Below are 24,909 nucleotides of genomic sequence, written 5' to 3' on the forward strand. Positions count from 1 at the left end.
TTGTGTACATCCACAAGTTCATCCTTGGGAACAATTTCCAAACACCTGAAGGTACTACATTCATCTGTACAAACCATAGTACTCAAGTATTAACACCATGGGACCACACAGCCATCATACCGCTCAGGAATGAGACACATTCTGTCTCCTAGAGATGGACGTAGTTTGGTGCAAAAAGTGCAAATCAATCCCAGAACAACAGCAAAGGACCTTGTGAATATGCTGGAGGAACAGGCAGACAAGTATCTATATCCACAGTTAAACAAGTCCTATATTGACATAACCTGAAAGGCTGCTCAGCAAGGAATATGCCACTGCCATAAGAAAAAAAAAACAGACTACAGTTTGCAAGTGCACATGGGGACATAGATCTTGTCCTTTGGTCTAATGAAACAATTTTTACTGCTTGGCCATTATGACCATCGTTATGTTTGGAGGAAAAAGGGTGAGGCTTGCAAGCTGAAGAACACCATCCCAACCGTGAAGCATGGGGTGGCAGCATCATGTTGTGGGGGTGCTTTGCCATAGGAGGGACTGGTGCAAAATCTCAAGACATTAGCGAGGAAGTTAAGGCTTGGTCACAAATGGGTGTTCAAAATGGATAATGACCCCAAGCATACCTCCAAAGTTGTGGCAAAATGGCTTAAAGACGATAAAGTCAAGATATTTGAGTGGTCATCACAAAGCCCTGACCTCTGTCTGATAGAACATTTGTGGCAGAACTGAAAATGCATGTGCAAGCAAGGAGGCCAACAAACCTGACTCAGTTACACCAGTTCTGTATGGAGGAAGGGGCCAAAATTTCAGCAACTTATTGTGAGAAGTTTGTGGAAGGCTACCCAAAACATTTGACCCAAGTTAAACAATTGAAAGGCAATGCTACAAAATACTATCAAAAAGTGTATTTAAACTTCTGACCCACTTGGAATGTGATGAAAGAAATAAAAGCTGAAATAAATAATTATCTCTACTATTATTCTGACATTTTACATTCTTAAAATAAAGTAGTGATCCTAACTGACCTAAGACAGGGAATGTTTTCTACGATTAAATGTATTTGCCAAGGTGTGTGTAAACTTCTGACTTCAACTGTACTTGATGGGCTTTTCGGTTGTGTATTTCACAAACACACAAGAACAACAATTACTTGCATTTCTGTTTTAACAAAAGATATGTGAAAATTATACAATTTAAAATCCAACATCCAATCCAGCATTATGCAAAAACAAGGAAAAAAAGCCAATTTTAACATTAGATACATACTAGGAATATTTGATTAATATTCTAATTTTCCCCAAGCAAGTTTGATAAAATGACAAATAGAATAAGAGAATGCCTTTTTTTCAGGAACTTTCACTGTAAAATCCCATTTTGTGTAGAACAAAGACTTACATGGTTCTTTAACAGCTATTTAAAGAAGGTCCATTTCAATATATGTATGATTACAACTTAAATACTGTGCACGTTCTAAAGGTAAACTTATGCCACAAACATTTTGTGCTTAAATATTCAGTTCTGAAAGCACTACAATTTTAAATAAAACCTTTTTATTTGGAAGGTTCTTAAAGACAACATTATCAAATAAAAGTAATTCAGTCAAAAATGGTAACATCCTTCAGCGGTTAAGTGGCCCTAAACTGTTTTTTATAAGCTCACATTTATAAAATTAAAAGGCTGTAGCGTTATGAAATTTACTGATGTATTGTAACCAAACAAAATGTTTTTTTCTTTTATTATTATTATTATTATTTTATGATTGTTGTTATGAAGTTACTTGGAAACTCATACTTTAAGACTATATCTAAATAGCTTTCACATAAATCATATAATGTAATTCATATAATATAATTCTCTTAAGGGCCATTAATACTGCATCAATATTAAGCAAACAAAGAAAATATGAGTAAAAAGAGATTCAGACCTCAGTTGAGTCTTCAGAAATGATATTCTAGAATCTAGACTGTACATTATACATAGAGTAATAATAAAAGGTTAGTTCACCCAAAATGAACATTTATCATCATTTACTCACACTCGTGTTCAAAACCAGCATGACTTTCTTCTGTGGCCACTGACACCGAACCCCTTAAATTGTATGAGATAGCACAGCGCAATGTCTCATGCTCAACGGAAGAAAGAACGTCATATGGGCAGTCATAACAACACTCGTGACTAAATAGGGAAAGAATTTTGGGTGAACTAACTTTAAATCTAATATAAAATTTGATATCAGTGATAGAGGTAAATCAAGTTGACAAAATTGGTTTAAACAAAAATTAGATGTACATTTCTTCATTATAATCAACAGATTCAGAAATCACAGCGGTGAAATAACACTGGTTTAAAAAAATATACAAATGAAAAAGGTTTCTAATTGTGTGCACGTGTACAAGAGAAAAGGAAAGATATATAGGGCGGAGGTGGAGAGAGAGAGGCATTATGGACAGGAAAAGTGCAACAGAAGAATTCCAGATGGGAAAGGAACCAAAGAAAAACATGATCACAAGAACTAAAAGAGAGAGGAAGAGCGAGAAAGAGGGGAGACACGAAGACGACTCAGAGGTTGCTGAAGAGCTCATTTCTTTTGCTCCAATCCATTGATGGAGCTCTTTTATTGGAGCGTTTTTGATGAGCTCGTTCCTTGGCCTGCTGCAGGGACATGCTCAGAGATAATGCTGGATCTTCTTCTGAAGATTTCCCTTTCTGCTTCTCCTGCAATAAGCAAACATACCATCATCATCTTCATTTGAATTATCCAAGCTGATGCAACATTCTAGTGTCCAAATCGAAGTATGTGAGACATACCTTTGGAGGGAGAGTACTGGATGGCACAGCAGAAGCAGATGTGTTGGAAGTGTTGCTAGAGTTAGAGAGACTCATTGATACTTTAGGCTTTTCCTCCTGCTGTGCCCTTCCATTCACCTGCAGCAAGAGACTGACATCAATATAAACCTGCTAATAAATGCCACAATGCACACACAGCAACGACTTAAGTGCACTACCAAATCTAGCCACAAGGTAGATTCTCAACTTTGAGCAGTGGACAGTCTGACTGCATTCTACTCATTCCATAAGTGGAGACCCAAGAGAAAAAGACGTTACTGTAATGTACAGTACAGTTCAAGACAACACAACACTCTGATGTCAAAGAACAGTAGCTTGCTGATGAAAAAGTTCCTTATCTGTTGAGAATCAATACAAGCTTTCATACATTATTAATGCCACATCCACGCAAAGTTCAAAAAATCGTTTTTCCGTTTTCCAAACTATGTGTTATATATATATATATATATATATATATATATATATATATATATATATATATATATATATATATATATATATGCACAATAATGGTTAAAATAATCATGATTTTTTTATTTTTTTTTATTAAAAAGTGAATCACCATTTTAAATCACGTAATATTCGTAATTTTGGAAAAACATAAAATATATATATATTTTTGCATTATTGTCACTGCATATTTTAAACTTTTTACCAGGCCTTCATAATCAGTTTTTTATACTTTTGAAAAGCCTTTTATGTATATATTTTACAATTTTAGACTGCCAATATTAAACAATGAAATTCAATTATAAAAATACAAATTACTACATTAAAAAAAAAAAAAACATTTGTTTAGATTATCAAACCATTTCAATATTTATTGTGTGAAAATTATTGCTATAATTAGTTTTTTTTTCATTCTCTGTGAGTGTGGCATCACTTCCACCTCACTAAACAATTTCAAGTAGGTATAGACCTTATTCACACTTGCACCATCTTTGATTTTTAATGGAAATGAGGCTGTGACTGATAGACTTACTGTCTCTTCAATGGGCTGTACTGCAGTTTAAAGTGATTTTGGATCATTCCACAGACAAAACATTTATAAAACATCTTTCCAAGTATATTCAGTATGCAAAGATCTTCAGACAACATGAGTTGTCTAAAATCAGATCTAGCAGCTTTATACATCTTTATACTGTTCGTGTCATCGAAGAGACTAAGTCTATCCCTCACAGACTCAAGGTGGATCCCAAACCGCACACTTCTGCACTATTCTACACAGTAGTAGTAGTACGGTTATATGGAAAATACAGCAAAAAGAAGTGGAATTTAAGTACCCGGATGATTAACTTTTAGAGTGTGGAGTGTTGGACACTTCATGCACCCAGCGCATGCCACACACAGTGGAAGGGGCGGAGTTACCTGGCTGCGCTGCTAGTCTGACAAAACGGTTGTAAATAATGAAGAATGTAGCAGCTTGCGAAGCTTCAGTGGATAAAGCACCTTCCAAATGTTAGTTGAATGTTTTACCATCACCCCAAGCTGTGTGAATATGTATGTTAAGATACAAGTGTCGAACTGATGTCGGCGAACCTGTTAAAGCTAGCTGCACACCCTGTGCGTTTAAAACGTCAATTCTGTCAACCGTTAAACGACGAATCCTTCCATGTAGTAAAAAACTGTAGTATGAAAATTCATACACTACATGGCTGAGTGCATAGTATATTTTAATAGTGCATAGTGTGTCGTTTGGGACACAGCTTCGTTGCCATTCCCAATAATAATCAAATATGGCGCTAGCATGAATAAGGTCTTTAGTAGCAGGCATGAGACCTCAAAATAGGGGCGGAATCTCCAAAAGTGGTGTGGTTACTCCAAAATGGGGTGTCAGTTCCAATCATATTTAAGGTTAAGGAAAGGATTATGTAAGGGGCTCCCTATATCTTCAAAGGCGATTTGGAGAGACCGTCCCTTTTTGGGGCAATGCCAGTAGCTTTACCCTCCTTAACAATTTTGCCCACTCTAAATAAAGTAAATATTAGTAAATACCACTTGTGAGCAGAATAATGTTATTGGGTGTTATTTCCAACCAAGCTGTTATTTTGTCAAATTATGCAAAAAGTGTGAAAAAGACAAATATCCTGTACATATACTGTTGGGTATTGCTAGTAAACTAATTATAAAAATGAGTGTGTGAGAAAAATGTTTTAACTGTCCAATGTGCTAAAAGTGCCCTAAGTTGAAGAAACACATATACTACTTTATTTACAATAGTTTCACTTCATCTTACAGTCTCCCTGCAAATTGACCATAGTCCTCTAATATTTCACAGCCCCTCATTTTAGAACTGCTGATCTAAACCACACTAGCATATCCACAAATATTACAAGTAATGATGGCAAGTCCTGGATATGCAGGACTCAAACTCTGCAGTGTCTTTGCTTAGTATCTGAACCCAACAGCTGAGCAAGAGCCAAGAATTTTCAACCCGTCTAAACCTGGTACCGCTGGTATTTCTCAAATATTCTACACCCTTCAGATGTTTCCCTGGGTCTTCATGGCTCTGATAAAGATACAGATGCTTCTGTTTATGTAAAGAGAAAGACCAACATCTCCCCCACACCAGGAGATATTTTTTATCTGCTGACAGATACCTGGCCAGTGAGCCTCCATTAACTGAGAGGAAGCAGCGATTATCTGTTCCAGTTCATATTTCTGTCTCACAGCTCGTCTAATCTAGCAGTGGGGAAACTGAGTAGTGCTGGTTGAGAGAAACCAGAACAGTGTATTAAAAGTGGCCCCAAGACTGTCTGGTTTCAGACACCACAGAGTTGTCCTCTTCTTAATACTGCTCGTCTAATCCACTCAATGATGCTCTTGAAGACATTAGTAACGACATGCAATTGTGTAAATATAATAAGTACAAACAAAGTAAAACATATCACATGCCCACTTTTTGAGAGAAAAAGTTGCCCACTTAGGTCCAAATACATTTGCTTTTGGAATTCCACTTCATTCAATGCATACAGGTGAAGCTTTCTAAATTTAACACACCTGTTCATCTGCATCATGGCTGACGACAGGTTCTGGGAGTGGACCTGAGAACAGAGAGAGAGAAACCACCACAATCAGAGAAATGCCATTCATTAGACCAGGGGCCGGCAACCTTTTTGGCATGGAGTGCCATTTTTTATTTTCCAGGTCAATGGCTGTGTCGATGCTGATGAAAACAGGCGGATGAGGAAGGATTGCATCAAGATATATATTGGAATGCATGTGCAGAATTTAATATAAATAAAATATTTTTATTAAAATAGTATTATTAATAGTATTATTTGAGTTTTAAATAGTTGTTTTAACAGTTGTTTCAGGGTTGTAGGGTTTATGGTATTATGACGTCATGGCAAACAAGTTGTAAAATGGGAAATAACTTCACACAGAAAAGGTAAGAAAGCAGTTTTATCACACTAAAATCATGTTAAAATACATATTGTTTACGTTTTGTGTCTAAACATTTGAAACAGTAAGTATTTTACATTTATGGATTGGCCCCCATTCACTAAGAGAATTAATCTAACCCAGATTTTTGCTTGTTTTAAAGGAGCAAAGAGTCAAAAATAATTTATGCAGTAATCAACATTATGCCTCAAATGCTGTCAATTGAAATTAATGCTGAATATTCATTTATAAAAAATTAACTCACATTTGACATGATGGAACATTAAAAATGTTTATTATGCATATTTAACATGCTTTGTAGGATTAATTTTTTTTGGTAGGTGTTTCTATATATTAGACAGAAAAAACTTTATAAGCGCAAAACATGTACATAATTATTTATGAATAAATATGAATATTACATTTGGTGAATAATTGGCTGATAAATATCTATGGCTGACACAATGGTGGATCCCATATAATTCATCGTACAGTACTATGCTCTACTCACAGATAAACCTAATTTTGTTCTTTACAGAAATATTTCTGGTTAAATACAGTTTAAGCTCTATCTGTAGCACGCTGTAATTTACCACAGAAAATACATTTGACTCGTATCCTAGTTGTTAAAACAAACAAACAATAACATCGACAGGAAAAACTTTACATTTCTGTCAACATAATTCTTTTTTTCTCTGATAAAGTTTTTCAGTTTAACAGTAGTGCACAATTATGTGTTCTTGCACCTTGAGCTAAAGCACTTCTGAATCATCTGAACTTGAAATGCCTGACAAACATGGATGAGGGCATCAGTAAAGCTGTTCTGGCTAAAGGTCAAATTGTCAATAACTTGATGTTTTATTGGGGTTAATGATCTGTTACACCTTGATAAATTAATTGATAAAGACAAAGATAAGAAAAAAAGACAACTATTAACCAGGGCAGGCCAGTTTTCTGCTTTGTGTCAGATGTGGCCAAGCAGAAAATGCTTTAATCTCCAAACGGTGTTGCAGACAGACACTGCCAGAGTAGAAAGCTTTGTTGATTACAATGGGAGGGAATTCATTTTGACATGTGAAGCAGCTGTTGCATCAGCTTGCACTGATGCAAGACTGTATTCATTCATTTGTTATGAGTATTCTTACAAAGTGGTTTGCTTCCATCAAGTTCTACCGCATATATAAAAGTATATGCTTTAAATAAATGAATGTGATGAAGAACATTTCATTTGCAAAGTATTTAACTCACTAGATTAAAAAAAAAGGCATTACTAAAGAGATATGTAATATCGATCGATAAGATCGATAGATCGATCGATAAGATCGATCGATAGATAGATATAAATATAAACATTACTACTACATTGTTACACATCCAGTAGAATTACTAGGATCTTAAGATTTTGTACATACCACCACCCCAAATATTAACTTAAAGGAAAGTTCCTTTGTTCAGTACAAGTTAAGCTCAATTGACAGCATTTGTGGCATAATGTTGATTACCACAAAAATGTTTTTCAATTCATCCCTCCTTTTCTGGGTTACAGTGAGGTACTTACAATGGAAGGGAATGGGGGCCAATTTTTGAATGTTAAAATACTCACTTTTTCAAAAGTATAGACACAAGAGAAGACAAAGGATATGCATGTAAACATGATGTTTGTGTGATAAAAACACTTACTAACCTTTTCTGTGTAAAGTTACAGCCAATTTTACAACTTCCTTACCATGACGATGTAATGTCATCAAACCCTAAAACGACTGTTAAAAATTACAATTTAAAACAACTTCACAACTTAAATAACAATTAATGCAAGTGCATTATAAAATTATAAGCTTCACATTTCTGTGTTTAAACCCTCCAAAAATTGCCCACATTCACTTAAAATAGTGATTTCCTTATTTCCATATATATAATATATATTATATTTATATATTTATTTTATATTACGCTATGACAGTAAAGCATTTTTACAGTATGTGTGCTTTAACTGGCCAAATACTTTTTGTGGACAATATATATCATGTTTGTATTATTATAATGTGGTGGCTAGACTGCAAACATGAGTAGTTTGCCTGTCTGACATTTTTAAGGTGCGGGTGTTCGACTCATTTATCATACTGTTGCCATGGCCCTGATCACCATGACGACATGCTGGCAGTGCGCTATTGACTTTGACTAATTCTCATGTACAGACAGTGTCACTGCAGGCCTCGAGTTGATCTTTAACCAGCAGTCTGTTACTATGCGAGAGTGTGAGTGAGTGTTTGTCAAAGTGAACAAAAATGTTCTTTATCAGCAAATCCATGTTAAAGGATAGACTTTCATTTTCACACTTTGCACGTGGTTAACTCACTGCTGCAAGGAAGTGTTTTTAAGTAATAGTTCACTAAAAAATTAAAATTCTGTTAACATTTATTCACCCTCATGTTGTTCCAAAGTCTGACTTACGTTCTTCCGCACACAAAAGGAGATGTTATGCACAATGTTAGCCTCAATCACCATTCACTTCCACTGGATCTTTTTTCCATACAATGAAAGTGAATTTGGAGTGAAGCTAACATTCTACCTAACATCTCCTGTTGTTCTCTCAGAAGAAAGTTGTACAGTTTGAAATAACATGTGTAATTAAATCATGACAACATTTTCATATTTGGGTGATCTATACCTTTTAATTGTTACTGGTACCTGTGAGATGTTTCTCAGTGGGCAGTACTTGACAGCTGGCGAAGAAGGCTTCTGCCTCAGGATCCACCACCAGTAGTCTGGTCTCGTCTCCTCCTGCTTTAATGGCCGCCACCACATCTGAATGATGCATCCCATGCACAGCAACATCATTCACCTGCAGAGAGAACAGAACATTCATTCATATGTTTAGATCTACTGAAAGAGGGAGACTGAAGTGGTTATATGTGAGAGTTGTGGAATGTGGAGGGAATGCAGGAAGCCTCTATTCTTTCCGACATATCTGGATAAATACATGAACATTAGTGTCTCTGGATCATTCAAAGCATGTGGCTGTGGTGGTGAGCACCTGTGATTCTGTATATTTCAGGAGTGAACAAATAATTTGTGTTGAGGTATAGCAGTATTTCTTTCATCTTTACTTTACACTTCAAAATTACTTTGATGTTAATTCCTTACAGTATTCATTTTCACTGGGTTTGTTAATTGCCAATTTCTTCATTTTTCTTCATTAAACCACCAGTGTTTTAAATAATTATTTTTTTATTTAATTTTAATCTGGGTTAATAACAGTATGGAATAAATTAAATGAACAAATCAATATGTAAGTATTGATTAAGTTAAGTAATTTAACTTATTTTAAATTACATTACATTAAACTAAAATAAACTTTTGCTTTATTCCTTACTTTTAGTCAATTACTTTAAAATCAATAACAAATTAGTTCTTATGTCCTAGACTTGGGCTCTTTTAATTTAGTTTTAATTAATTTGTGTGTGATATTGATTTTCAAAGAAACATATGAGTTTTTGGCATGCCAATGTATTCTAAATTAGAATACATTATAGGGGAGACCAGGACTAGTTGTCTCAAGGCTAAATTTGGTTCGTTGGTTTCAAACACTGTTCAAAACCCTCTTAAATTAAAGTAATTTTTTTAATGCTAGCCTCCAAAGTAAAGTTTCACTATTGTCATATTGTTGTTATAGCTCTTGGGTAAACAAGAAAACATGATCAAACCACACCGACATACATTAAGCCAAAAGTCAACACAGTACAATACAATACAGTCAATACAGTCATACAGACAGATTTAATTTGTTTCCAAAGAAATTTTTTTTTTCATGAAAGTCAGGTCAGGCATGTTATCACATTTTTATAGCAGCAGATTGTCACATGTTTTAAAATGTCAGAAATGTACTATATATTGATAAATATATTCGTTAACTTTTCATTTTTTGCGGTTTATTCAGTTTGTGCTTCATAATTTTTTCCCCTTTTATTTTTGCCCAAATAAATGCCCAATATGGACATTTTCACTTAGGGGTGTACTCACTTTTGTTGCCAGCGGCTTAGACGTTAATGGCTGTGTGTTGAGTTATTTTGAGGGGACAGCAAATTTACACTGTTATACAAGCTGTACACTCACTACTTTACATTGTAGCAAAGTGTCATATCTTCAGTGTTGTCACATGAAAAGATATAATCAAATATTTACAAAAATGTGAGGGGTGTACTCACTTTTGTGAGATACTGTATATATAAAAAATATATATATTTAAAGATATGTATAATTATTTCATCATTATATATTTAATTATTGTTATATGAGGGGCTTTCTCAACAAATCTTTGTTAATGCGATTAATTAATTGAGACATCATGTAATTAATTCAATTAAACATTTTTAGCAATTGACAGCCCTAATTCAGACCCTTTGCTATGACACTTGTAATTTAGCTCAGGTGCATCCCATTCCTCTGGATCATCTTTGAGATGTTTCTACACTTTGACTGGAGTCCACCTGTGGTAGATTTGGAAAGGCACACACCTGTCTATATAAGGTCTCACAGCTGAAAATGCACATCAGAGCAAAAACCAAGCCGTGAGGTCAAAGGAACTGCCTGCAGAGCTAAGAGACAGGATTGTGTCGAGGCACAGATCTGGAGAAGGCTACAAAACGGTTACCAAGAGCACAGTGTCCTCCATAATTCTTAAATGGAAGTTTGGAACAACAATGACTCTTCCTAGAGCTGGTCGCCCGGCCAAATTGAGCAATCGAGGGAGAAGGGCCTTGGTAAAAGAGGTGACCAAGAACCCGATGGTCACTCTGTTTGAGCTCCAGAGATCATGTGTGGAGATGGGAGAAACTTGCAGAAGGACAACCATCACTGCAACCCTTAACCAATCTGGGCTTAATGGTAGAATGGCTAGACGGAAGCCTCTTCTCAGTGCAAGACAAATGAAAGCCCACTTGAAATTTGAAAAAAGAACCAAACAGTACTCTCAATCTGTGACAAACAAGATTGTTTGGCCTCAATTCCAGGCGTCATGTCTGTAGGAAACCAGGCACCACTCATCACCTGCACAATACCATCCCAACAGTGAAACATGGAGTTTTTCAGCGGCAGGGACTGGGGGACTGGTCAGGGTTGAAGGAAAGCTGAACGCAGCAAAATACTTAATGAAAACCTGGTCCAGCGCACTCAGGACCTCAGCCTTCACCTTCTAACAGGACAATGACCCTAAGCACACAGCCAAGACAACACAAGAGTGGCTTAGGGACAACACTGTGAATGTCCTTGAGTGGCCCAGCCAGAGCCCGGACTTGCCCCAAATCTTGCACTTAGGTGCTTCAACGAAGTACTGAGTTAAAGGTCTGAATACTTATGTCAATGTAATAATTCAGGTTTTTCTTTTTAATGAATTTGTATTTATCAAACATCTGTTTTTTGTTTTGTCATTATGGGGTATGGAGTGTAGATTAATGTGAAAAAAAAATAAGAATTTAAAGCACATTAGCATCAACGTAAGGTTGCAACACAATAAAAAATGTGAAAAGAATTAAGGGGTCTGAATACTTTATGCATGCACTGTATAATAGTGTGTAAAATGTACTATTTTGTTTAGTTGGTTGATGGGGGGGGTCAAACTCACTAGAAACCTATGCATGAAACTTTCACTGGGTTCATGGCGGGTTGCATTGTCACAACTTATCCCATATATTGTGACAACATGCCCCAATATTGGGACAAGTCGCCAAAATGCCAACTTCGGTTAATTGAACTAACTTTTTTCCAGGGCAATTATGGTGAAAATGTTCAATGGCTTTTTTTTTTTTTAAGCCAAGAACAAAAAGGTAAAAAAACCTTTTAAAAGAGAGAGAAATAGTCACAGGAGTAAAAAGTGTGACAACTAACCTTGGTCTCCACTACTGTAATGCAGTATACTACCAAGACAAAGCAAATCTCCACTCTTTGACAAATCTGCTCATTTGATATACTGCAATTCTGAATTAATAGAAAATATAGAAGAAAAAAAATGATCTGTTAACAAATGAGCGCTGGACCACATTTAGTTCTCAGAGAGGAGACACCTGGGAAAATACTGAGGTTCTGTCAGAGAGCCAGAGGCTGAGGAATCTTAGGAATGCCGATCACACTCTCTCGTTCTGCAGGCAATTAAAACACAGCAGGCAAACAACAGCCCCCTTATGCGTCCCTTAGTATCACTTAAACACTGCCCTATTACACAAACACACCCATAACAAGAGGTCACGCTCATAGAACGCTCATAGAACATACAAGCAAAAAAGAGAAGGATCAAAGAGCGTTAGATTGCACTTGTCTGAGTGACTACAATAGCTTGGTATGTTTTCATTTTCAGGAAGTCATTTGATACCATGTCATCTCAACCTCATGCTTGACATTTAAATGTCTGAGGACTCTCAGCTCTCTGGAATCTGAGAAACGGGACTGAAACTAACAGTGTGAAAACGGAGCTTCCATGCACAGCCACTGACTGAAGCCAGCATTCAAAGAAAAGGTTCTGTGGCATTCTGAACGAATGAGACCAGTCTTTAAAACTGCTCTGTGAGGCCAATGTAGACCAGAATTTCACAAGAGGCAGAGTCGTTGCTTAAAGGTATAGTTCACCCTAAAATGAAAATTCTGTCATCAAAAAGAACTTGTGTTGTTCAAAACCTGTTTGATTTGTTTCTTCATCCGTGGAATACAAAAGGAGATGTTATTCAGAATGATAGCCTCAGTCACCATTTACTTTCATTGTAGGAAAAAATATGAAAGTCATGAAAGATGAATGCAATGAAAATAAATAGTGACCGAGGCAAACAACCTGCCTAACATCTCCTATATTCCAATGAAGAGAAAAAAATCATACAAGTTTGGAACAACTTAACTGTGAGACAGACGAGGGACCCGTGTGTTGTAAGCATGCATTTCTGAATACTGTTATACTGTAGTCATGACAAGGCATGATATAATCAAAACAGTTGCGAGCTCATGGCCACAGAGTTACAAGTCTGTCATGACACATTCACCATGACCCTGACATCATTACTAACTTAACAACATTCTTCATTGACATGACAGTATCTCATAATTTTTAAAAACAGTGATTGTTTTTTTTTTTTTTTCGGTACCGTGCCACCTTTTCCAGAGGTCACATTGTGAATATATTCACATCTGAAGGGCATTGTAGGCTAAGCCATAATTATATTCAAAAGGCACAGCCTCGAGTTCCTTATTGCTTTAATAAAAGGGCTACCACATAATATTTCGGACACAAATGTATTAAAATATTATTTTATAAAATCATTAAATGCAATACTTCTGTTTGAAGAAATCCACAGTTTTTCTGACCAACCACTGGGCGCCACTATGATGATTTTAATTGACTGTGTTTTGGTCTCCATAAGATGCAATGTAAAAACTACCAGAAGGTGAGATCCAGATGGAAAACAACAACCATTTTAAGTTTTAATTGGAGTAAAAATTAGTGGAGGTTCAACTTGTGCAGTTGTTGGCTGTCATAACTCAAAGAAGTTAATGACATCAACGTAACTGACCTCGGAGAATCACTTCATGTAATCTACCATACAGGTGAGACACTGTCAAAAGACAGTCACCGCAACTCTTGTAAAGTAACGGCAGTTTTTTATTTGGCAATTTAATATCCTGCACATCACATTATCTGCTAAAATATGCGCCGATGCGACTGGAGACCGAAAAACAAAAGCAGGCTTCCTTTATAAATCGTGGAACACTTCTGCGCTCAGGAAAAAGATGGAAAGTCCCTGACAGTAACCAGAACATTAAAAAATGGTCAGCTATGGGTGCTGCTCAGTGAAAAAAAAGTAACACTGTGAAGAGCTCATATCTGTGCTTTATTGTGAAAAAAGCATGGCATCCAGTACCAGAAATACATGTTTTATAAAGATGGTTACTAATGTGTCACACTGTATTGTGCATGCAGTTAGAGGCAACCAGAGTTAATAATCAAACATGATCTCCAAAAATGCCTCTCTCTTTCAAAGTGTTGTGACATCCCATTCAATTTAGTTAATCAGTTTGTTAGGACAACAATGCTCAGACAGTTCAAAGAACCATTTAACGATGAAATTGAATTCATTTTTATTTGTATCAAGATAATTAGTTAAATTCTGCACTGTTCACTGTTTTTACTTTTTGACACATATAAATAGAGGTTTTTTTCCATTGGTTACAACTGGTGTAAATTGATGCTATCACCTTAATTTACATCTTTATTGTTTTTAAGGCCAGATAAATATAGCTCTGATAGTAAATAATATATAATCTGATATATAATAAAATAATATTGCCCCTGAAATTGTTTCAAAGTGGTTTGATACTCTTAATAACATACTGTGGCTTGACTGGAGTTAAATACCTAATGTATACTTATGCATAGCTATAATTATGTACAACTGTTACTTAAATTACAAGTGGCTTGTAGATTAGAAAGCTACAGTTTCAAAGTAGCTTCCCCCACACTGGTCACAGAAAATCTGATCCATGTTATTGTCCACATGATTCTAATGCGTATCGAAATGCATCTCTGTATTAGTTACACTCACGTCTGCTTTTGTTTCCCCTCTCTAACTTGGTCCATCAGTTTTTAATCTGTTTGACAGTCCTGTCTCTCTTCGTTTCACTCCCTTCATCTCTCCTTTTCCGTACCGGCCTTACTTGAACTTTTTTGGGGATCTGTACCCAAACTTCTATCACATAGCCATATTAAGTGAATTGAGCCTGACCTTTTATCACCAGCAGGGGTAGGGTTTGGGGGCGGGGGTGCAAGTAGGTTGATAAACTAGAATGGCTCTGACCTCTCCTTGGGCATTCTCTAATCCCTACACTCCCAGAGAGACAGTAATTACACTGGCCGCTCCTTCACTCATTTCTAATGAGATTACTGCTGTGGAAACACAGCACATACAGTCAGGCATTTACTCATTAACACTCTGTACAAGTGTCATAATAATTACACAGGTTGATTAAGGTGGAAAAATGTGCTCATTATTCACTTCATCTTCTCCATAGCACTAAAATAGAATATTTTAGATTCTTAAAAAAATTAGAATCTAATTTTGTGTACTACGGGAAAAATAATACAGGTTTGTGATAACATGAGTGAGTAAATAATGACAGCATTATCACTTAGGGGTTAACTATTTGTATATAGGATGTTGTTTTCGGGGGGAGGGTGGGGAGTCAAGAAAATCACTATAACACAAATGACTTTCTGCTTCATTTGAACATTGTGAAGAAAAGCCATTGGCTGACAAAATGCACTGGAATGTGAGAAAGTAATCAGTGAACTGAAGGCTTTGATCTGATCACATTCCTGAATTAATTCACAGTTGTGTATTTTACTGATTATATGTATTGTACCTGCAATATTTTATCTTGAGGCCGAAGTCCAGATTTCTCTGCTGGAGAGTCCTCATCCACCGCCCTGATGTACTGGCCAGCTTTAGACTTCTCTGTGTGTAGGTTAAAGCCATATCCGGTAGCACCCTTCTTCATGTGACAAAGACGTGGACGTAACTCATTCTTTGATTCCTACACAGAGACAATGAACAATTAATAAACTAAAAGAGGTTGATACACTGATACTTCCAAAATGTGCAAAACAAGCATAAAGACAAAACATATAATTTCAGTAATAAGCTTATATCATGACATGTATCATGATAGACATCATAGTTTTAAATTAATAATTAAGATGCAAACTATAGTCAAGACTTCAGTAAAAAGTAAATACAAGCCAGCTAAAATCACAGCTGACCAACTCTCTCTATGGTAACCACATTTCCCAAAAGAAAATGTCCCTTTTTAAATGTAATAGTAGGAAAGGCAGATCATGCTGCAAAGGCAAGGCTTTGGGTTCAATTCCCACGGAATACATGAACTGACCAAATTCTGAATGCAATGTAAGTTTATTTGGATAAAAGAGTTTTCAATTAACATGAATGCAAATGTAATGTAAAAGAAACATGGTTCAAAGCAATCAAACCTTCACCACACAGCAAAATAATTTCCTTTCTACCATGCACAAGAATGTAAAAAATGATAACATACAGAAAGTCACCCAACAAAGTCAAAAGCAAAGTCACCCTGCCTTATCGATAAGTGACACCTTATTTAAGTAAAGATGTCAGACAAAGAAACATTCAAGATTTCACAATATTGATCAACATCTCTAAAGAAAACCACATTAATAAAAAAGAGAGCTATTTAAAAGAGAGAAATAAACTGTATACCATTTTAAAAAGTCTCAAGATGAAACACTAAAATTAGACTGATGAAACTGATCAGTCATCTGTGCACTTCCCTCTTCAGCAAACCAGCCTTTAATTTATATGGCTGAAATTGTACAAACAGATAAGATGATTGCTGCACAATTATATCTACCTGCTGTATGCATGCACATATTTATCTATGGATGAGTCAACATAAAGTTAGCAAACATGAGATCACAATGTCTTAACACATATAACTAGATCTTTACATATTTTATTAAAATAAAATACTAAATAATAATAATAATAATAATAATAATAATGTGTGGCTAACCAAACACATTGCTAGGGTGTTTCTAGGTTGTTGCTGACTGGGTTAAGTCAAAGGAGCCTACCCCCAACTCTCTAGAATATCCTTAAAATGTCACAATATATTAAAAAAATTATAACTTTTCAATATCAAACATATACTTGCCTCAATGTGTCTATAACAAACTTAGTTCTCCCTTATTTACCTTCCTTTTACTTATTTTCCCTACCACCTTTACTTTTTTTGTTGTTGTTGTTATTTTACATATTTTGATACCAAAATGTATTTTAAAAAATTGCATCAATAATATTTTGAAAAATAAATAACTAAAATGTTTAAATTCAATATTCACAATATATTTTTCCTGATATAAAAAATAAGTCAAAATGGCAAAATAATATAAATGAAAAAATATATATTTAAATACAATATTTACAATATAGTTTCCTGATGTATCATTTTGAGCCATTGTTGCATATTTTATAATTAAAATATAAAAATGTATTTGATAAAAATATATTTTGATGATAAAATAAACCAAACAATTACCATAATATTATATCTGGAAAAATAAATGACAAAAACTTTCAATATTCACAAATCACAATATATTTCATTTGTATAAATTTTGGACATTTTTGTGAATGTATATTTTAAAATTTGTCAGTCCAAGGTGCTCATGACACTCCAACACTGATACTACAGACGGCAGAAGTACAATGCTGCCGTGTATTTACAACACACTTCCCGGGAGGTCTGCTCTACCAGGAAACAGGATAGCAGTGTGGAGTGAATATATCAGGACTTGGGTCACTGCATGTGCTCAACACTATTAAAAATTCTCGCTTCTACAGAAACCACTCAGAGTCTAACTTGACTCGGGGGCTAACCACAGTTCAAAGTTAGGGCTAACAATTTCAAAGATGTCGTAATTGCGATCCCTTGATATACTGTGCACATGTAGCTGACTACGCCACTAATGAAACAAAAAAACTTCTCACAGATGACTATGCAAAGCAAGGACCTATTTGAGCTCTGATTAGCATAGGCTTAGCCAGCAGAGACCATATGTTACACTAAGATTTTAATCCCTCCTGCCGAAAGACTACACCAGAAGAGTTGTTTATGGAGGATTTGTGGATGGTGTGCCATAGTAGTTACAGTACACGGTTGGTAATCGGAGGGTTGTAGGTTCGAGCCCAGCAAGGAGCAAGCCATTATGAGCTATGGCCATTAATCCCTTGATCAAAGCACCTAGCCCCAAGTTGCTCCAAAGAGATTGTCCTTGTTACAAGAGCCTGCATAAACGACTTACAACTCACTATGAAAAAGTGTACCGGTACATAAACCAACCTGCCCCGTTTAAATCTTTCTAGCTTTTGATTGATTTTAGGTAAGGATGCGCCACTACACAATTTCCGGCCAAATAACTATCCACAGTTTTCGTGATCAACCACTGGGTGGCGCAGTGATGATTCTAATTGCCCGTTTTCTATTACTGGTCTTGAGACACAAGGAAAAAAACTGCCAAAATGAGCGATCCAGAGGAGAACACCAAACATTTAAGGATTTCAGGATGAACCTGTGCAGTTGTTGGCTGTCATAACAACTAAAATAACAATAATTAATTATATCAACTTAACTAACCTTGGTCCATCACTTCATGTCATCTACATACTCAAGTGAGGCACTATTGATAAAAAAAACAGTCATCTCGACTCTGTGAAGCATCGGCATGTTTTTTGTAAATTTGTACAAATGGAATACCTTTAACATTACATTACCTGCTAAGGATATACTGTACGCCAATGCAAGTGAAAACACTGGAAACCGGAAATAAAACAGTCAAACTGCGGAACACTTCCTCGTTCAGAAAAAAAGTCGATCATTGTGGCCAATACTTTTTGCATTTTAACCCATTAAACTGTGGCTTTTAGCTAATCAATTAGAAACTATCTTGTTGTTTAAAAGCTTAGAATCTAGACAAAATCTGAACAACTCTTAACTGCTGCTATTTAAGGTTTGGCAGATGTAACATGAACCAGAAGTGTGACTATGGCTGTGTCTCGTTTGGAAGGATGCGTCCTCCTGAGGTCGCAATTGTTGGCCACATATGTCATCGAGAAGGTCTCGTTTCAGAAAAGGGAGTAGGACACTTTGAATGCAGCCTTCGAAAGCGACCTTCTTTCTCGGGAATTCGGAGGATGCCCACAAATCTTTGCTTCAACGGAAAGGTCTAAAAAAAAATAACCCATAAATTTTTTGCCCATAAATATGATGTTCAAATGCAAGTAATGTTAATTCCAAACATCAGTAGATGGTTGTAGAGTCATTCAGGCCAATCTTTGTTTCTTCAGACCAGAGAATTTTGTTTCTCATGGCCTGAGAGTCCTTCAGGTGCCTTTTGGCACACTCCAGGCAGGCTGTCATGTGCCTTTTACTGAGGAGTGGTTTCCTTCTGGCCACTCTACCATACAGGCCTGATTGGTGGAGTGCTGCAGAGAGGGTTGTTCTTCTGGAAGGTTCTCCTCTCTCCATAGAGAAATGCTGGAGCTCTGGTCCCCTCCCTGACTAAGGCTCTTCTCCCCCGATTGCTCAGTTTGGCTGGGCAGCAAGCTCTAGGAAGAGCTCTGGTGGTTCTAAACTTCTTCCATTTACGGATGGAGGCCACTGTGCTCATTGGGACCTTCAATGCTGCAGACATTTTTCTGTACCCTTCCCCAGATCTGTGCCTCGATACAATCCGGTCTCGGAGGTCTACAGACAATTCCTTGGACTTCATGGCTTGGTTTGTGCTCTGACATGCACTGTTAACTGTGGGACCTTATATAGACAGGTGTGTGCCTTTCCAAATTATGTCCAATCAACTGAATTTACCACAGGTGGACTCCAATTAAGTTGTTGAAACATCTCAAGGATGATCAGTGGAAACAGGATGCACCTGAGCTCAAGTTTGAGTGTCATGGCAAAGGCTGTGAATACTTATGTCGTTTTTTATTTTTAACAAAATTTACAAAGATTTCAAACAAACCTCTTTCACATTGTCATTATGGTGTATTGTTTGAAGAATTTTGAGGAAAATAATGAATTTAATCAATTTTGGAAGAAAGCTGTAACATAACAAAATGTGGAAAAAGTGAAGCGCTGTGAATACTTTCCGGATGCACTGTACATATACGCTTTTTGACGTGTTTTTCGCTCATTACTTCATGAAACAAACAATATGGAAAACGGCATACAGTTACTTACAGCAGATGATCCCAATTAAAATAAGCCGCAAAGCAACGTAACATGTTCAAATCCCTAATCTTAAGTATGAGCAATATGAATAATGTTTGCATTAGCGAGCACCACTAACGAATGACGATTGCTTGGCTTTAACTGACCAGTGACGCATTTGCAGTAGACTAAGCTCAGATCTTATTTCACCCAGCAAAACTTTAACTTTCCAGCCAGCAAGTGCTGTAGCAACATCTGACTGTTTGAGAGAATGAACACAATGTTTAGAGAGGAGTGGGAGTGAAGAATACTACATTATCCGCTCTCTAGGTGGGTCTTTTATGAAACAAGTATGAAAGCTTTATCTGAAAGCTTAGTACATCTTATCACATCATTGGATCTTGGGAGTCTTGTGTTTTCATAGAAGCTAATTACAAACTACCTTTGCACACTTTTCTGGTCTCTTTGGCGACTGGTCTCCGACGAGAAGTCTTAAATCTCAAGATGTACAATCTTATTGTGTGAGCACTCCTGTGAAATGCTGACACTAGTCCCAGACGATACAACAGTTTTCAAATCAGCTTGATATCTAGATGTCTTGTCAGGTGTGAGCACTCTCACGACGAGTGAGAGACCGTTATGACCCAAAACCAGTTAAATATATAGAGAGAGAGTGCAAGAGGAGAGAAAGGTATTAGGAAGCAGAAGTGTTTCGCAAAATGGTACCAATAAGCGCAAAAACCGGCACGAGCCACATGTTTTCATGAACATGCACAATAGGGACCCAGATATTAGCAGTATGCACTAAAATAACTTAAAATTCTGTCTAACTGTCAAGTTTGAGAATAATTAAGAAAAACTGTGTCCGAACAAAAAAAGACAACCAGGTGTAATAGCGATGTATCTCGCTTGTACATTTGTGATCGGTTCACCCAATACAGATCTTATTAGATGCCAATTAGATGATTCGCCGGGGGGAGAACTGCACATGTTCTCTAGAGGCCGGGCCACCTTCCCCTCTCACCTGCCGCAGCCCTGGGAAGACAGGCTGCTGAGGCCACCGCCCTTCACGCTGTACACCCTGGAGGGTAGTGTGTGCGGCCGACGGACCCAGCTCATTCCTGGGCCATTCCATGGACACTACCCAGTCCCTCACAGAGCCCTGTCTTACTGCGAGGATGCCAGATCCCCCCTTTGTTATGAACACTATTCCCCAGGACACTTTATTTTCCCCTTTATGGACATGTTATTTTGATTATTATTTCCAATAAATGACTCTCCGAGGCTGGATGCCACACCCACTGTGTCTGTCTCTTGCTCACTTCTACTCAATTACGACAAAACAGACACACTAATTATTGGACCAAAAACATCTAAAAACAAGCCGCTAAAATATAATTTGACTCTCGATGAATATACGGTTACATCGTCTTCAACAGTGAAGAACTGAGGTGTTATATTTGATACCAATCTGTCCTTTGGTAATTTTGATTTTCAATGTTTATAGAACAGCATTCTTCCACCAAAGAAATATTGCTAAATCAAGGAACATGCTCTCTGTTGCTGATGCCGAAAAACTAATTCATGCATTCATGACCTCAAGACTAGATTATTGTAATGCATTACTGGGAGGATGTCCAGCAAGATCAATAAATACATTTCAATTAAAAATGCAGCAGCCAGAGTGCTGACTAGAACCAAGAAATATGATCATATTAGCCCCATTTTATCATTGTTACATTGACTACCTGTTAAATTTCGTATTAATTTAAAAATTCTGTTAACCACATACAAAGCTTTGACTGGTCTAGCTCCGAAGTACTTAAGTGACTTTCTACCACGCCATATTCCATCACATTCAATACGATCGCAAAATTTTGGCCTGTTAATAGTTCCTAGAATATCAAAATCCACAAAAATCGTTAGATCCTTTTCATATTTGGCTCCTAAATTATGGAATAGTCTCCCTAACACTGTTTGGGATGCAGACACACTCACTCAGCTAAAGTCTAGACTAAAGACTCATCTACTTAGCCAGGCATACACCTAATTTATCCTTTAACTCACAATTAGGCTGCTTTAGTTAGGTCTGCCGGAACCAGAAACAATGATTGTGATCTATAAATCTGCTATAAATTGAATGGCATCTATGCTAATATTATTCTATTTGTTTCCCTGTCTCAACCTGGGGACTCCTATCACCGGTTGGATCCAGCTCATTTCCTGCTTTGTGTTGGACTCCACTGCTATGTGTCGCTGAGTGATGCGGACTAATAGCAGCCGGTGCCAGCCAAACATCACTTCAGTCTATTACAATGGACTTCAAAGGATGAACTGATGCCAACTCAAACCATAAGACATGGGATACTTCATATGCCATTGCCTGAACCTTGGATTTAGGATAGACCACTCCAAAATTACCGGCCAGGTTGAACTGCGATGCACCTCACTGATCTCTGCCTACATCACCTCGGTCTAATGATGGACTACACTCTTGAAATGGAATGCACAGACTATCAATTAATTGCCAACAAAACCCTTCATCAGCCAACTAACAAGGACAATTACATCTATTTGAACTTCTGCAGTTAATCCAGGATGGACTTCAAAAGACATTAGTCATTAATCTTACAGTTCATACAAAATCAATGTTTAAAGACTGTCCCTTAACACTTACTTAGTTTAATCATTTTAAACAATGACTTGGACTATACATAAGTATTATTGACATTATATTCATGATGTTAGCCAGAGGGGAACTGGCCCCCCACAGTGAGTCTGGTTTCTACCAAGTTTATTTTTCTCCATTAACCAACATCTTATGGAGTTTTGTGTTCCTTGCCACAGTCACCTTCATCTTGTTCACTGGGGTTATAAATACAATTATTATTTACAGTAATTACTTATTTTTAAACACAATTCACAACTGTATTTGATCAAACTACACAATGATGACTAAGACATTATGGATATTACAGTTTCATTTTCTGTTAATGCATGATCTTCTGTAAAGCTGCTTTGAAATTATGTGTTTTGTGAAAGGCGCTAAACAAATAATATGACTTGACTTGCCTGCAAGTCGTGTAGTGTACACTTGGCTTAAGCAAATCTGGTGTGGAGGTTACAACTTAAACAATAATGTTATACATTTGAGAAGATATAGTATTGAAAAGATATAGAACTGATGGCTTTTGCACATGACTGTTCAGTCATGCTGGGTATGAGCAAAGGGAGAATTGTGGGAGTGTGGGAAAGGACTTGGGTGTGGGCCTCTATCTTTGAGGAAGGTTTGGCAAGGACCCACACATTCACAAAGGAAAGATGACATCATCTGCTTTAATAAGAGACCTGCAACACAACAATGTGATTTTATGAACAAAATCTTATCAAAACCCCTTGGAATGGACACTCAGATGAGCAGTAAATGCATGTGATTGATGATTTCATAGTAAAATTACTTTATTACAGTAATGAGAATCATCACTGAGAATAAAGTGCTTAAGTCCTTAAACAGGCTTAATTTCATTTACAGAAAACTAAATTTACTGTGCATTTTCTTTTGATTTTGGAGTGAAATGCGAACTGGACATGTTTTTGTTAGATTCACCCAATAACTTATTATCACTACGGTATGTTCTTACATGGTTTATCACTAAAGTAACACTTACATGGGTCTTAGTACAGAATGGTTTATTCCACAAATGTACAAACTACTGTTTATCTAATCGAAGTTTAGATAAAAAAAAAAAAACATTTAGATACTTAGCCGGAGATACTTGTTACGGTCTTAATATAGACTTCAAAAGTGTCTGATCATCCAAAAGTAACAGCATTCATAATGAGTTAATGGGTTTTCTATCAAATTTAATCTAAGAGGGTTTTCTTTCTGCCCCTCAATCCAGTTTATATAGCTCCATATTTCCATAGCAGAACATTAATAAAACAAATAATCGGTTCAAAGAGTCACTTGTTTGTTCATGCCATTTGTTTTTGCTCTATATACTTTTTATCTCACCAACATTACATTTAGACTGTAAACTGACATATTCTTTTGCCGCGAGGCTGTAGATTATGCAGTTGGGGAGCACCACTGCTGAAAAACTGTGCAAGAAACTGCCGTTTCGTATGAAGCAGAGAAGTAAGTGCAGCTTTTGTTTCGTGATGTTTTTGAACCTGATGTGCTTGAGTGTAACATCATCCATCTGCAGCACTGGCACAGGCGCACTTTGGTCAAAGAGGAAGAAATGCTATTAGAGCATTTACATGCCAGTATAAAGCGATTAAAATAGGAGTACTTCACATATGGTTTATTCCAAATATCTTACTGCGATTATCATTACTCTGATTATTAGCATAATTGCAATATCACAATTGCAATATTCTGTTAACATGAGCAACAGTTTAATTGCAGAGTAGCCTTAATTGCATTGTAATCGCATTATGAGGGTGCATGTAAAAGTAGTGCCATCCACGCATAACTCACCACGCTCCCCACTGAGAGCAAACCACATTATAGTGACCATGAGGAGGTTACCCCATGTAACTCTACCCTCCCTAGCAACTGGGCCAATTTGGTTGCTTAGGAGACCTGGCTGGAGACACTGGATGCGAACTTGCGACTCCAGGTGTGGTAGTCAGTGTCTTTTCAGTGTCTATTCTGACTGTTTTTATGGCATTCTCTCAAGCTGCAGGTGCTGCGTGAGGAGATGTTGTCTTGTTAAGAGTGATTCGCTACTTTGAACTTGCCCACATAATGCTTTGTTGGCGCTACTCGCTTCTGATATTCCGTAATCTTTCTCTTCGGGAAATATGCACGGTAACAGCAGGGTCATGATAATGCCAGTTGGATTGAATCATTTGCCACATCACCTCCACGCCTGACCATGCCTCCATCTTGCTTGATAT

The 24,909-nt window shown here is 36.7% G+C and overlaps 1 protein-coding gene across 1 annotated transcript in view; it reads right to left on the bottom strand.

The window, feature by feature from the left end:
• Positions 1–1,211: 1,211 nt before the first annotated feature.
• Positions 1,212–24,909, bottom strand: part of LOC127633304 (Na(+)/H(+) exchange regulatory cofactor NHE-RF1-like) — a 31,335-nt gene continuing 7,637 nt past the window's right edge. The window contains exons 2-6 of the mRNA XM_052112319.1: positions 15,625–15,795; positions 8,917–9,070; positions 5,845–5,888; positions 2,806–2,922; positions 1,212–2,712 (exon numbers count right to left, since the gene is read on the bottom strand). Coding sequence (XP_051968279.1) covers positions 2,557–2,712; positions 2,806–2,922; positions 5,845–5,888; positions 8,917–9,070; positions 15,625–15,795 — 642 coding nt within the window. The 3' untranslated portion in view covers positions 1,212–2,556. The remainder of the gene's footprint in view (positions 2,713–2,805; positions 2,923–5,844; positions 5,889–8,916; positions 9,071–15,624; positions 15,796–24,909) is intronic.

Source organism: Xyrauchen texanus, chromosome 40, assembly GCF_025860055.1.
Source record: "Xyrauchen texanus isolate HMW12.3.18 chromosome 40, RBS_HiC_50CHRs, whole genome shotgun sequence".
Taxonomy (NCBI): domain Eukaryota; kingdom Metazoa; phylum Chordata; class Actinopteri; order Cypriniformes; family Catostomidae; genus Xyrauchen; species Xyrauchen texanus.